Source organism: Cavia porcellus, unplaced genomic scaffold (assembly GCF_034190915.1).
Source record: "Cavia porcellus strain 051 isolate PalLab524CR breed Dunkin Hartley unplaced genomic scaffold, mCavPor4.1 scaffold_9, whole genome shotgun sequence".
Classification (NCBI taxonomy): Eukaryota; Metazoa; Chordata; class Mammalia; order Rodentia; family Caviidae; genus Cavia; species Cavia porcellus.
Genome location: NW_026947492.1, coordinates 60,949,391 through 60,964,513, shown reverse-complemented (window position 1 = coordinate 60,964,513; position 15,123 = coordinate 60,949,391). Strand labels below are relative to the sequence as shown.

Here is a 15,123-nt window from a genome sequence, read left to right as displayed (position 1 = left end):
ACAGGGCCTTTGGGAAACCCAAGGAACCTTATACTTTCCTTTGCCCACCTGTTTGTGCCAGTTCGGCTACAAGATGGGTTGGCAGCTACCCATGGCCCACTGGCCTCTGTGCATGATTCTCAGTGCTTCTCAGAAGAAGGTGTACAATTGTTTTAATGCTCTCAAAGTATCTGAGGAGCCCAATGTGCTTCTAACCACACCACCACCACCCTGGCAAAAGAAGAGACGAGGGAGGAGAAATTACTATTCCTTTCTAATGAAAGGAGAAATGAAGTTTGGAATGGAAATGATAAGCCCAAACACCAATGAAAATATTGCAAAGCTTGAAATGAACTGGGAACCTGGTGGCTTACTTAACCACCAAACTGATAGCATACAACTTGGGTTCCATGAGAGAGACAGATTTTAATAGATCAAACACAAAGAAATAAATGAAGAGCTGAGTTTTAATTTTGTCTATACTACTAATCATCCATGTGTTTCCAGACTATACAGCAACTTCCATATCCTACTGTTTGCCAAATTAGTGGGAAGGAATAATGTTTCTGTTGTCTCTTGAAATCCATAGGGGACTGGCTCCAGGACACCGATGTGCACCAGAAATCTCATATAAAATGGTGTATCTGCACACATCGTATGCACATCTTTAAAAATCATCTCTCGACTGCCTGTAATACCTAACATAATGTAAATTCTATGTAAATAGTTGTTATAGCGTATTTTTCAGGGAACAATGATAAGAAAAAAGTCTATACATGCTCAGTACAGATGCAGTTTTTTTTCAGGTATTTTTAATCCAAGGTTGGTTGCCTCTATAAATAAAAAACTCCCAGATGTGATGGACTCATTAAAAAGTTAGAATATAATTATGAAGTTCTACATGAAGTGTATCATAAACATTAAGACAATTATTACAATATCAGTGTTTTGTTCCTTGTTTTAGTATTTACTTTACTAAAGGAGCCATGTACCACTACAATTTTAAACAAAACTCAGCTAGGAATCGTCTCCCTCCAAGTCAATGATTTTATCAGAGGAGCTATCCTCAGTGTTATTAATGCTTTCTTTTCTTTTCTTTTTGTTTTCTAGTAAGGCATTCCTTGAAGGGGGCTGAAGCCGAACTCTGCCGCCAACTGGGCACAAAGCTTGCAAAGCAAAGTGAGCCCCAGTTTTGCAGGAAGACAGCCCTCTGTTAACAGCCAGGGTGGCTAATAATCCTGAGTCACGCTCCCTGTACACACAGAAAACACTCATTTCATTCGTCCCGGGGTCCACTTCCAAAGCCCAAGTCTTTAAAAACGTCTCTGAAGAAACAGGCTTCCAGCCTGAACTTGTTCCCACTGAAGGAACAAGTTGGGAGGGACGGGTCGATGCCATCCTCCCCACACTTTCCAGCTAACTAGCACATTCTTCATGATGCCCCCATCTGCATACAACTAAGATTTCACCCAACATTCGAAATCTGCTTTGGATGTTGACATTAGAAGAACAGAACTGAGTATCTAATATTTCACTTGCATGAATTAAATGCCAGAAGCAGAAGCCAGACCCATGGCCAGCTCATCTTTTTATCATGACTTACTGTAGAGAAGAAACTCTCGGGAGAGGCTGAGCGCACATGAAACATTTCCTGCCTTATTAAAAAAAGAAAAAGAAAAGAAAAGAGAGCATTAACAACACTGAGGAGACCTCCTCTGACAAAATCACTGACCTGATTGTATAACAGTAAACTATATTCTTACTCCACGTAGATACTAAAGCTCACTGAAAGAGCAGCAGGTCAGACATTCAGGGGATTAGGGCCCTGCTGCAAAATCAGCTCTTATTTTTCTCCTCATTTATAAATGACTTATTATCACCCTGCCCAGGAAAATAACGGTAATTTAATTAAAAAATTTGCTCGATAGAAAAACGATAAACTATTTATTTATTTATTTATTTAAGGTAGAGTCTCATTATGCAATTTGAGATGGCTTTGAACTCATGGTGAACCTCCTGCCTCAGCCTCCCAAGAGTTGGGATTATAGATGTGTGCTGCCATGCCTGGCTAAACTTTCTTGAAGTGTCCATAAATTTCAAAGTGAGCAAAACCATGTAGCTATAGGATGTTGTGCCTCGGTCATATTTTGTTGTGAAACTATAAAACTCTAGTAAAAAATAGAATTTGTTCTCCAGACTCAGTACTTTCTATAGCAACCACTTTGAAAAATCCATGATTTTTTGCACAATCATGTTATTTACATTTTCATATCCTGATTATTTTACTTTACATTGTTATCAGAATTTTTTGTTTGCTTGTATGATACTAGGGATTGAACTCAGGACTTTGCAGTGATTTATGTCTCAGCTTTTAAAAATTTTATATTTGTAGTTTGAGACAGGGTCCTGCTCAGTCTAAACTGCCCATGCTGGGCTCAAACTCCTCCTGCCTTGGCCTTCCAGAGGGCTGGGATTACAAGGCATGTACCACCATGCCCGGCTTCAGAATGACTTCTATATTAATACACAGCCTTTGTAGACAGCATTTTTCATGGCTGCATTTATTCCACCCAGAAACTACATACAGATGACAAAAATGTCACAGTTGGGAGTAGAGATTATTTCCAATTAGTTATTATCATGAATTATTCTGCCATATACTTAGTAGAAGAATAGCTAAGTGATCTATGAATATCTTATAATGTCAAATATTAACAGTATTACAGCTTTTCCTATGCTGTAAGATGAAAAGAACGTTCACATAATTTTACATAGTTGGTTTTTCCTTTCCTTTTCTTTCTTTCTTTCTTTCTTTCTTTTTTTTTTTTTTTTTTTTTTTTTGTCTTTTTGAGACAGTGTCTCTATGCAGTTCAGGCTGGCCTTGAGCTCACTTTGTAGCCCAGGCTGGTCTCAAACTCACAATGATCCTCCTGCCTCAGCCTTCTGAGTGCTGGGATTACAGGCGTGAGCCACCACGCCCAGCTAAAGAATTACTTCTTATTCCCAGGTAAATTTCTTTGGAAATACACACAGTTAAGTAACATTTGCTGAGTGTGATAGTATATATTTGTAATCCCAGCAGTTTGGGTGGCTGAGGCAGGAGGATCACAAGTTTGAAGCCACCCTAAGCAATTTAAGAGACTTAGTGAAACCCTGTTTAAAAAAAATTTTTTTAAAAAGTTCTTTCTAAAGGCTGGGAATGTACCTCAGGGCAAAGGTCCTAGATTCAATCCCTAGTACAAAGCAAAAAGGAATATTAAGTGAAAAATGAGAACACACACATAATACAGTTTACATTTAGTGTGTAGTGTGTCACACATATGTAAAAGTTCTGCACGTATTAGATCACTTAATCTTCATGTAACCCTTTGAGATAATCATTAGTGTTATTTCCCTTTTTACAGATAAGAAAATTGAGGGAAATTAAGTAAGTCAACCAAGTTTTCACAGAATTTGAGCCTTGTTCTGTCTGATTTCTGAATCTAAGGCTTAACCTTACATCTTCTACTGTCGTTATCAATATGTCCTAAACAGTTTTTTACTAACATACGTAAGGAAGAAATACATGTATTACATTTTAAGCAACAACAAAAAGTCCATAAAGAGACGTTTATCTCTCTAATTTACTGGGGGAAAGGAAAAAGTTAAATAAACCATTTTTATGATGAAGTGTTACATGTCTAACTACTTTGGCATTAAAAAAATTGTGCAATGAGAGCACATGGAGAAAGCTGCACAAAGTGACATCTGATTGGGCCTTGTCTGGTACACAGAATTTTGCCAGACAAAGTACCTGGGAAAAGGCAGTCTACCCATAAGCAGAGAGAAATCTATCATAAGAGGGAGAAACAAAACAAAACTAATAGAAGAATACCGTATTAAAAACCCTATCTTTTAGGGGCAAGCTGCTTTCATTAGTCTGCCTTCTCTGAGCCTCTTTACATCAATTCTTTTTCCTTGTCCTGCTAAAGCTCAGTTTCTTCTCGCTGTTACAGCATAGTTACTGTTTTTGCTCTAATGTGTAACAGTTAGGCAGGAGAGTTAGAAAAAGATCACTTTGTAACAAGGACCCAGTTACCAGGAACTTTCATGGAAGAAACAGGACTGCACTGAGCATAGATCTGTTCTCCCGGCAATATGTGGATTTGGACCATCCACATCTTCCTTTTTTTAAGGACAAGCAGGAAAGAAAAAGGAATTTGGGGGTGGGGGTGTGGCTCAGTGGTAAAGTGATTGCCTAGCGCGCTCTAGGTTTGGTTCCTAGTAGAGAAGGATAAAGAAAGGGAATAGAAATGGTTTATTAGCTTTAGAAACTCCAGGTATGATAGTTAACTGATGGTGTCAATCTGAGTAAGAAACACCCAACTAAACCTGATCAGCACAGTTCTGGTGTGGCTGGAGGAATTTACTGAAGACTGAAGACCCACCCCGGGTGTGAGTGCCGCCAACCAACAAGCTAAAAGGGAAACAAAGGAGGAAGGCTCTTCAGAGGAGCTCCAGCCTTTGCCTTCACCTTAGACGTTGTATCCTGGCTCTCCGTGCAGGCCCTTTGGCCTCCTGATAGGGACTCACACAGGACAACGCAGTAAACTCCAAGATCCTTGGACTCTCTGGCTCACAGAGACCCCTTTGCGCCTTTCCACACCTGACGGGAGGCAGCCACTCTAAGGCAATTTCGTAAATTCTCACATAAAATTTTTACAGATCTATTTCTCTAGTAAGCACTGACTGATACACCAGGGAATTGTTTCACAGCCATTTTCCAAGCCTGTTCCTGAAGACCGTACAACTCCAGTGGGGAATGGGATCATCAACACAAAAAGATGGCAGCTGCTTAATCTTTAGGGAATGAACTGCTGCATGAAGCACGGCAGGTAGTAGGTCAACAGTGTCAAGAACAGATGACACAGAGGGAAGCATGGAGGTTGGTGCAATGGCCCAGTGACACCAGCTGAGTCGGACCCAGTGGCAGGTGGGAGAAGAAAATCAAAGTTTTTTCCTTCTTGGCAATATCTGTGAAGAGTTTTCAGTTGGTGAGAGTGTGAGTGATTTACAGTTACTGTGACTGTAAAAGATTTGTGGATGCTGCAGTTGATGTTGTGGATAAGAGACTGCCTTCTTCCTGGGTGCTAAGTCCAGCTCTATGAGCTTTATGATAAAAAGTTTTTTGGAGACTTGGTTTACTCACATGTGCTATATGGAAATAATAAAATAGCTGTCCTCTAAGTTTGAGACCAGCCTGGGCTACAAAATGAGCTCAAGGCCAGCCTAAATTGCATAGTGAGACCCTGTCTCAAACCAAACCAAACCAAACCAAACAAAACTGCCCTCACATTTGGTTCTATCGGGAAGATGAAACAAATTAAGAGGCATGACAGCATTTAGAAAGTTGTAAATCAGATGTAAAGTATTATATCGTAACAAAGCAGCGAGCTTCACCTGCTCCCCTACCTGGAAACAGGCAAAGGCCAAGTGATCCAAAGCATCTTCTAGACTCGCCTCGTCCTCTGTCTTCCACTCTCCGTAAGATCCTCTGAAGAGACTGACAGCCTCCTCAAGCCACGGAATGGCATGGTAGTAATCGCCCATATCATAGGCCACCTGCAGGGAACACAGAACCCAGCCAAAAGCCTCAGCCCACCGGCAGGAGAAAGGAAATGATAATTCAGAGCAAGAGAGCCTTTGAAACCCAAGAAGTATGTTTTAACCTCAGATTCGTTTCTTGAAATTTATTAAGCATCTAATAATAAGGCATTATAGTAGGTAGAGAGAAAACACAAGAGTTCTTTCATTTAAGGAATTTATACTCTGGAAGAGCAGCTGCACATGAACTCAAGTAACCACAACATGGGGTAGAGCAGCAAGAGAGCTTGAAGGGATAGCCTAGGAGGCCCAGAAAAGGGAAGAGCCCTGGCAGTCTCAGCGGACTTCCTGGAAGGTGTGGCATCCGAGGTGGGTCTGCCTGGCGGAAGAAAGGAATTTCAATGAGCAGATAGCGAGGAGGTACATTTTAAAATGAAGAAGTGTCAGAAAAGAAGCAAAAATATGTTCATGAAATCGATTGGGACTGTAATCTAACGTGAAGATAATGAACACTAGAAGGGAACACAGGCTAACCTACTCAATGTTTACTCAGTATTATGTACCTGGTGATCCTCGTCCTTAAAGACCTTGAGCATGTGAGGGTACGTGAAGAAAGCAGGCACTGTAATACAGGGCGCCGTACACCATAATGAAGGCAGACATGGGAATGCTATGGGAGCTCGGCAGATCTGCTCTGATTTAGTGCTGGAATGTAGGGCAACATGTACCAGACATGACTCCTGTCTCCTAGCAGCTTATAGTTAACTAGAATACCAGACCTGCAGGTGCAATTACTGGAAGTTACTACTGGAACCATCATGGAACTATAAAGTCATGGAGTTGGGAGAACGCTTACAAAATGATCTCATTCAAGTGTAACTTCCAGAAAGGGTAGAACCTAGAGATACTGCAGCCTAAATAATACAGTAACTCTGATTATGTTAAACTGCCTCAAATTTCCCATTTGTAAAAAAGGTTGAGGTGAATAAGAATAATAAATGACAGAACATTTCCTGGTGAGTTAAAAATTTTTTTTCACTGCTGGAGAATGAACCCAAGGCCCTGCACAAGCTAGGCAAACACTCTACTATGGAACTACATCCCCGTTTATTTAATTAGTGTTTCCATGAGGAATTTCAAGTCACAGCACCATGATAGATTGAGGCAACCTGAATTCTTCCAAGTACAAATATTTAGATATTTGAAATAAGATATAAAAAGGATTTTATGATATATCTTCAAGAAAAAAGTGGAAAACACCAGGTACCGGAAACAAAAACTAGCTGAAAACTCAAACAATAAGCTCGTGAACAGATGCTGAGGTGTACAGCACTGAGGTGGGTGTCAGTCTCACTGACCTGTTGTTTAGCAACAGAAGGTCCCCTCTCCTGAACCTGGGAATTGAGACTAAAACATCCACATAAACGGGATTCTATGAAAAACTGTACCGTAAGCAAAAGAGTAGACCAGGAAAATAATTATCCACTGGTTTAAGGAGACAAGAAAGCAGATTTGTTTCTGTCTGGTCTCTGTGTAGAGAAATAAATGCCTCCTTAAAATTTTTAGTCATGGTCAGGGATTTAGCTCAGTGGTACAAATGCCTGCCTTGTAAGTGCAAGGTCATGAGTTTGATTCCCAGTACCAAAGAAAAGGTGTGTGTGGGGGGGGGATATTTACAATTGTGAGGCTATGCCTCGTATGCATTTACAGTTTGAATTTTATAATATTCATATGGCCAAGGAACCACTGAGTCAATAACTCAGTCTAAAAATGGGTCTACGACCAGTAATAATACCCGAGTTCCTGGCAAAAGAAAATCTTAAAACTCTCTAGAGGGTTTTCCACAGCTCTGGGCACAGAGACTTTCTGAGGGGGTGATGGGTGGGGGAAAAGAAGCTGTGAATCAAATAAGACAAACTACATCGGAAAATTGTCCATTACGAGAAGAATCAAGACAATATTGTTCAGTAGTGGAATTAGACAACAATCTCAGAAAACATGAAGGTCAACTTACTTAAAATAACTCATAGAGGAAGGGATTGGGAAGTACTGGTGAAACAAATTTGGCCACATGTTTGTAATTACTGAAGCCTATTCTTCCACCTGGCAATGCCACTCCCAGTACTCACCCAAGACAAATGAAGACAAATGTTCATAGCACATACCTAACAAGCTAATCACAGTTTTATTCAGAGCATCCCAAACCAGACAATCTAAGTGTAAAAATCTCATGCTGGAAAACATGTGTCATAATGGAATACTGCTTAATAATAAAAGGAGTGAACACTAACAAATGCACCAGTAGGGATGAACTTAATAAATTGTCATGTGTGGAGTAAAAGAAACCTGATTCAAAACAGCACAGACTGTGTGGTTCAGCGCCAGCAAGGGAAGCCTAGAAGGCCCGAGAGGTGGGTGGGAAGAGTAGCTTTAAGTGTATGTAACATCTTTCTAAAATTCTTTTTAAAAATCTGAAATATAGCAGAACTTGAACACATATAGCATTTCAATTATAAAAATAATTTTTGTTATTTTAGTTTTTTTTAACATTTGAGATGCTTTAGCTTTCAATACAAGAAAATACATAAGAAAAAAAGATTGCCAGCAAGAATTCTGGCAAGAGTTTAAATATATTTTCAATGTATGGTTTTAGTTTCAGAAAAGTCTCACTAATGAAGAATTATTGGTACCTTACATCAGACTTCTTTAATTGGCTTAAATTTAAATTAGCCATGAACATAATGATGGTTAATTCTGCTCGACACCTTAGAAAGGAAAACCAGTATGTAGAGAAAGTCAGGGCAATGAATTCTGAATTAATTTGGAAAGCAGATCCATAAAATTTGGAACCAGGACCTGTGAGCCTACTCTCAGATCTGCTAAAGAATATGGTAGAAGCCAAGAATAATTCACTCTCCTGCAACGTGCATCTTCAAAATTAAAAAAATATGTTCTCTATTACTTTTTATGGCAAAACTGTAAAGAGTATATTATAAAATGACCTCAAGTATGATTACAACTTATGATCAAAAATCAGTTAAACACAACATCTGGGAAGGTCTTGAAGTCTATTTCCATGAATAAAATTAAAAGCAATGGCCTCAAGTTATTTTTCACACTAACTTAATTAGTATTTCTGAATACTTAGGAAATGTTGCAAGGGACTCCAGAGTCTCAGGGACTGGATTCCAGGATCTTACCTTCACATCATCATCTTTTATCCTCTTCCTCACATTCTTCCCTTTTCCACTCAGAGGTTCATCTTCCGGCAAGGGTTACAGTTAGGGCAGTCAATGGATCATTTTGCCTAGTTTATGCCTGTTGTTCTGGCATAATTAATAACATCTCTTTCACTCATAGGGTTTCGTAAGTGTAAGATCACTTTCCCATGGAAAGATGGTGGGGTCTAGAGTTAGCATACTGGGCTCAAAATTAGTTTGCTGCTTAAAATTGTGTACTCTTAGTTATCTACATGCTTTGAAGCTTAGCTTCTTCCTCTGAAAGTAGAAATAGCATCAAATTTTTAAGTTTATGGTTAAGTAATATATATATATATATATATATGTATATATACATACTTAAGTATAATGTATACTTAACAGTATATATGATATATATACAATAGGAACATAGTAGTTATTTCATCCATGAGAAACTAAGGCTGAGCAACTGGCCCTCTCTGAATGTCATTACCTTGCCTATTTGGAAGCAGTCGTCTGCTGTCAGGGAGAAGAGCTGCCTGGGACTGTATAGGTCAGTGACGGCAGAGCCAGTGACTCGCTGAAAGACGCCCCGGGCGAGGCCTTTCACATTGAGCATGTATACATCCTGCAGCCTCATCAGGGCTCGTGCTGCCCCCTCCAGGTCCTCAAAGGCTGGAAGTTCTTGCTCCAGCTTCTCATAACCATCCTTCAGAGCTGTAAAGGTAGAGTAGGGGTGTGGCTCAGTGGTAGAGCACTTGCCTAGCATGTATGAGGCCCTAGGTTTGGTCCCCATCACCACAAAGAAACACACAAACAGGCGATGAGCATTAAGAACAGGCTGGGCAAGACCACCTATTCAAACAGTTGACAAAATAATATTTCATTTTTCTTTGCATTCCCAGTGGCAACCACAGCTCCTGGCACCCAGGAGAGGAAAACATTCAGAATGAATGGATGAGAACTAAAAATAAGGCACGCATTACTCCTCTCCAGTAATCCTGCCCTTTGAGGAGACAATTCTTCCTCTTCACTTCCCAAAGACCAATACACTTGTCAAAGTACAAAGCAGTACACAGCAGGAAAGTGATCTGGCTATAGATCGCTTTGTATTACTCCATTTTCAAATCAAAACCTTAATGAAAGAGAAACTACTAGAAGACCACTATATTTTATACATACACAGAAGGGATAGTAGATCCTTCAGTAGTAAAGATCAAATGGAGTAATGGATATGAAAGTCTTTACTAGTCTATAATTATACAAACCTGTCAGCAAGGGGATCTAATTTTTTGGAGCACATCGTACCTACCCTTCACCATATCCCAGCAAAACCTCTCTCCTTACCACTGAGTCAGGAGACAGAAACTTCTTTCTTACCCTCCAGCCCTCCTCCTCATTACCTCGGATGTTCTCACTGGCCTCCAGACTATGTACCACATTCCTCCAGTCAGAATGCAGGCGTTTGATGAGAGTAAAGGCAAGCAGAGGGTTAGCCACAGGGGTTGCTGAATCCTCATGCAAGGAAAGTACCTTGTCATAGAATCTGAAAGAGAGAGGTATAAAATTTTCACTTCCTGATACAACCACCATAACTAGAAAAAGCTGTCATGATGCCTGTATGTTGTAGGCATGATGGCATATGCCTGTAATGCAGCGCTCAACAGGCTGAGGCAGAAAGATTGTAAATTTAAGGCCAGCCTTACACAGAGAGTTCAAGGCTAGACTAGACTAATATAGTGAGACCCTGTGTCAAAAAGAAATAACAACACAAAACAAAAAGGACTAGCTAAAATAGGTCTGGCAGTGGAACTCAGTGTATGTAGCCCTGGGTTTGATCCCCAGCACTGGGGGAAAAAAGAAAAAAGAAAGGAAAGAGTAGGTAAAATTGAAGGACTGATTCTCCTGAGACTCATGTAATAATTTACCCCAAAGGCCACAGAAACAGGTCTACTCATCTGCTCACTGAGTAAGTCAATGTACAGCACTCAATCACTGCACGTCAGGTAAAATGCTAGACATTCAAATACAAGACATGGCCCAGCTACCAAGAGTGCAAATGAGAAAGTTCTTTTCCTGCTGTCGCCATTCTATTCTTAGTGTCTTGCAGAAACTCAAAAACATTTGTTTAATAAATTATGATAATTGATACATGCTACAAGAGAACTGAACACACAGTGCTATGACAATTTGTAGGCAGAGCACATATCACAAGTGGGAGTTGCAAGGAGAAAGGGGAGATTTCCCAGAAGTGATGACACTTAGCCTGATACTGGAGGTATTTGTTAGAATGTGGATGGCTACTATTTATTGAGCCCTTACCATGTACTGGCATCTTTAATTATATTCTCATTAATCCTCCCAACAACCCTTAGTGTAGACTTTGTTTTATTCTTATTTTATAATTGATTGATGATTGATTGATTGTAGTACAGGGCACTGAACCTGTATCCCCACAACTGAGTTATATCCCTATCCTTTTTCATTTTTACACAAGGTTTCACTAAGTTGCTATATTTTTCAGTATGGACTTGAATTTGTGATCCTCCTGCTTCAGCTTCTCAGAGTATTAGGACTACAGGTGTACACCACTGTACCCAGCTACTATAAATTTTATTTTGCCCATTTTCCAGGAGTAAAAACTGAACAAGGACACATTATCAGTAAATGGAAAAGCCAGGAATGAACCGAAGTCTACCTGACTCAGAAGCTTGGGTTCTCAGGTGATTTTGCTATCATGTTTCCATAGAGATAAAACAAAGAAAGAAGGAAGGTCGTTTTTAAGTCAACAGGGTTTTTTTTTTTTTTTTTTTGGTTTTTTAACAGTTTTTGTTTTTGAGCCAACAGTTTTTGTTGGTATGTTTTTGTGCATGAGAGCAGAACTTGACATATATTTGCTTATTCAAAAAGCTAATCCCGAAAGAAGCTTTCTTTCTCTCAATAAATATGTTCTGTTCTTTAAAAAAAAGCTAATCCATATTGGTTACTTCTTGTACATTACACTATGTTGGGAACTGGAAATACAAAGTCAAGAAGGGGCCCAATGCACAAAGTTTGTGGACAAAAGAAAACAATTTTTTATCACTCTGTACCTGAGTTCAATAATTACTTGGATGAGAAAATGAATGAAATACTTATTCTAAGAGCTGGTGACAGAATCTTAAATAAGACAATGTCCATGGTCTCAAGGACTCAGAGACTCAAAGATTTAGATACAAGTAATTATAGTACATGTGCAACATCAGATTTAAGAACAAGACTTACAGAGCAGCACAGAGAGTGGGTGGTTAATTCGGCAGGGCAGATGGGGCGGGGCTGCTATGACCTGATTATACATATAAATCAGTGAGAGGGTAGGGAGGAGGGTTCAGACTGGAAGGGACTGGAGACAGAAAGACTAAGGCGGAGGCTAGTTCAGAACCATAAGGAAGAGGTGAGGAGAGGTGGGGCCAGAACAGTGGCCATGAGGGCAGAGAATGGGATGGCTAAAGGGAAATACTTAGGCAGCTGACAATGCAGAAACCAGCAGTGACTGCAATAAGGAATAAAGAGTGGGGTTAACTAGTTCAATTACGATTTTCCACTTTGGCAACATTTGCAGGAAAGGGCTGAAAATAGATCCAATGTGATCATTTTCCTAGGTAACTTCTTTCTTCTTCAAATGTCCTGTACAAGTGTACATGTAGGCAAAAGAGGCTGGTTCTTTCCCTGGTACACTGTGGTTATTTCATTTCCAACACACTGATAGAATTTATATTATTGAAATGTATCCATTATGTTTAATAGGTTAAAAGTGTTGGCCTTGCACTCTAAATTTTTTCCTCTTTTCTAAAACAATCAATTTCAAAACAATACAATTACAATAGAAGTAAAAGAGGAAAGAGTATAAGCTAGGTGAATACAGTATGTATTGTATGAAAGAGCACATAAGATTATGAGTCTTTGGTCAAAAGTAGGGGACTTCTGCAAGAGGAAAGGATTGAAAGAGAAAAACAGAGGATGTGGTAGGGGATGCTAAGCCCTTGATTTCTGATCTGAGGATTTTAAATAGCAGGGCTCTCAACTAAGAAAGGGAGCCTGAAAGAAAAGATGATTTGCTTTGCAGCTTCCAAGGAGCCAAGTTTTCAATTTAACATAAATTAAGAACTAGAACCTAGGCCTGGGTGACCCGGGTAGGACATAGGAAGCTTGTGTGTCCCAGGATGTCTCTGATCCTAAAGACAGGCTGTCTGTAAGCAGTTACCCCAAGGTTTTGAAATTAAACCAGCCTACAGGGTGTGGGATCTTTTTACTGCCCTTTATTTCTTGCTTTAGCTCCATATGGAACTACTTACTGAAAGATATTTCACTGCTAGACGAAAAAATGTACAAGCAGAGACTTGTGCTGAGTTTTAAAAAATAAGTGTCCAGGAACAATTGAGGCTGAGGGGGCAGCAATTTTATAAGACAGCTGGCCAGGGAGGAGCTGGGAGGGAAGAGGTCTAGGACTTATTCTGACCCAGGTCCAACCAATAGTTTCCTCCTCTGTAAGACGGGGGGGAAAAAAAAAACCCACAAAAAACTCCTGGTCTCTAGACAGTCTCCGTAGGCTTTCCCAGGCTCTTGCACTCTATTATTTCTTCCCATCACTTTCGCTACCACTAAATAAATAGGTCTCTCTTAGTAGCTTAAGGAATAAGGCTTAACAGACAGAGGAAACTGAGGCACATTTGGAAAAAGGTAAGCCACAGAGGTTAATTCTTGTCCCAAGTCGCGTATCAAACCAAAACACCATCTATATCCTTGTCCTCTTTGTACCCCACTTCATATTCTGGGGTTTTAGTTAGGCCAAGGGTTTGATCTCTACTGCAGTATATCAACCCAATCCAGTGTTCAACTATGCCCTTTTGTCCCCATTACATAAATAAAAGAGAAAAAGAAAATCTATCAACTGATATCTGAGACAACTTTGAAATCCAAAAGTTGGCTCTTTGCCCAGTCTCTGAGCAAATAGCTAGGTTTCCAGAGACTGAGTTATGTGACGCTGAATTTGAACCTCAGGGTTTCCTAAATGGCTTTTTACTTTAACAAATGCTGCTGAGAGTGGAAAATTAGATCTTTTCCTTCAAGAATCTGCACATAAAATTTGCAACATAATCTCTGTCTGGGTAGGCTATCCAATGATGATACATGGACTATTTCAGCTCAGAATGTTTTCCCTTAGTCCTTCTGAGACTTTCTGAATGCTTCATCTTAGACCAGAAGTAATTGCTGTTAATTCTACTCTTTCACTCGTGGAGTTTATTATTATTATTATTATTATTATTATTATTATTATTTTATGGTGCTGGGGATTGAACTCAGGGTCCAGTGCATGCGAGGCAAGAGCTCTGCTACTAAGCCATACCCCCAGATACTCTAGTTGTTAAACAGCAACAATAGCAACCACGACAAAAAAGACAGAGCTTAAATATATATGTAGTGACGACTATAATGCTCTGCTAACGTGTAATGATAGAATAACTAGTATTTTTTATTCATTAACTTGGGGTAGGAAATAGCTTTGACACCTCAAAACATTTCAGTTCCCCACTTAGAAATTCAAAGAACATAAACTAAAGGCCTTAGAAATAACATCCCGAGTAACATAACCAAGATCGCCAAACTGAGAGTATGAAAAAAGGAGCAGGAACTGTCAAAATTCTTGTTTTAAAAAGAAAACATTTCACTGGGTTTTAGAGCCCAATTAGAAAATGGAATTATAGTCTCCAAAATATCAAACTAAACTTTACAAAATTAAATATGCATAGGCCATCTTGAGGGGAAAAAAGTTAGGCTTCTTCCAATTTTTTAAAATTTGGCCTGTTAAAGTTCTAGTTAATGCTTGCAGCCAACAGTGGTGACCACTGGTGACCAGGCAATCTTAAAATAATCAATAATCAGAAAGGATTAATACCTAAATTGGCTGCATTGGTGCACACCTGTAATCTCAGCTATCTGGGAGGCTGAGGCAGGAAGATACTGTCTTTAACCAGCCTGGGCAATTTAGCCTGGAAGGAAGGAGCGTAGGGAGAAAGGGAGAAATGGAGAAAGGGAAGGAAGGAAAGAGAGAAGCAGAGAGGAGAGGATGGAGGAAGGGACAGCGAGAAGAAAGGAGAGGGGTAACATTTGTTGAACAATTGTTACACATTAACCACAATGATAAATATCTTTACATGATACTCTATTCCTTCAACAACCTTATAAGACTGAGCATTATTTTTATCATCATTGTATGGTTAACAAACTAAAGTTTAAAGAAGTAATAAACTTCCCAAAGTCAGAGTCAAGGATTCAACTACAGGTCTGTTGAACTTGTCAGTCCAGACTCTGAACTACCACA

General features: G+C 39.5%; 1 protein-coding gene across 4 annotated transcripts in view; it reads right to left on the bottom strand.

The window, feature by feature from the left end:
* Positions 1-15,123, bottom strand: part of P4ha3 (prolyl 4-hydroxylase subunit alpha 3) — a 45,956-nt gene that overhangs the window by 29,045 nt on the left and 1,788 nt on the right. For all 4 annotated transcript variants that reach the window (XM_013145302.3, XM_063256504.1, XM_003463402.5 and 1 more), the window contains exons 2-5: positions 10,166-10,308; positions 9,256-9,479; positions 5,431-5,580; positions 1,583-1,634 (exon numbers count right to left, since the gene is read on the bottom strand). In XM_013145302.3, the coding sequence (XP_013000756.1) occupies positions 1,583-1,634; positions 5,431-5,580; positions 9,256-9,479; positions 10,166-10,308 (569 nt within the window). The remainder of the gene's footprint in view (positions 1-1,582; positions 1,635-5,430; positions 5,581-9,255; positions 9,480-10,165; positions 10,309-15,123) is intronic.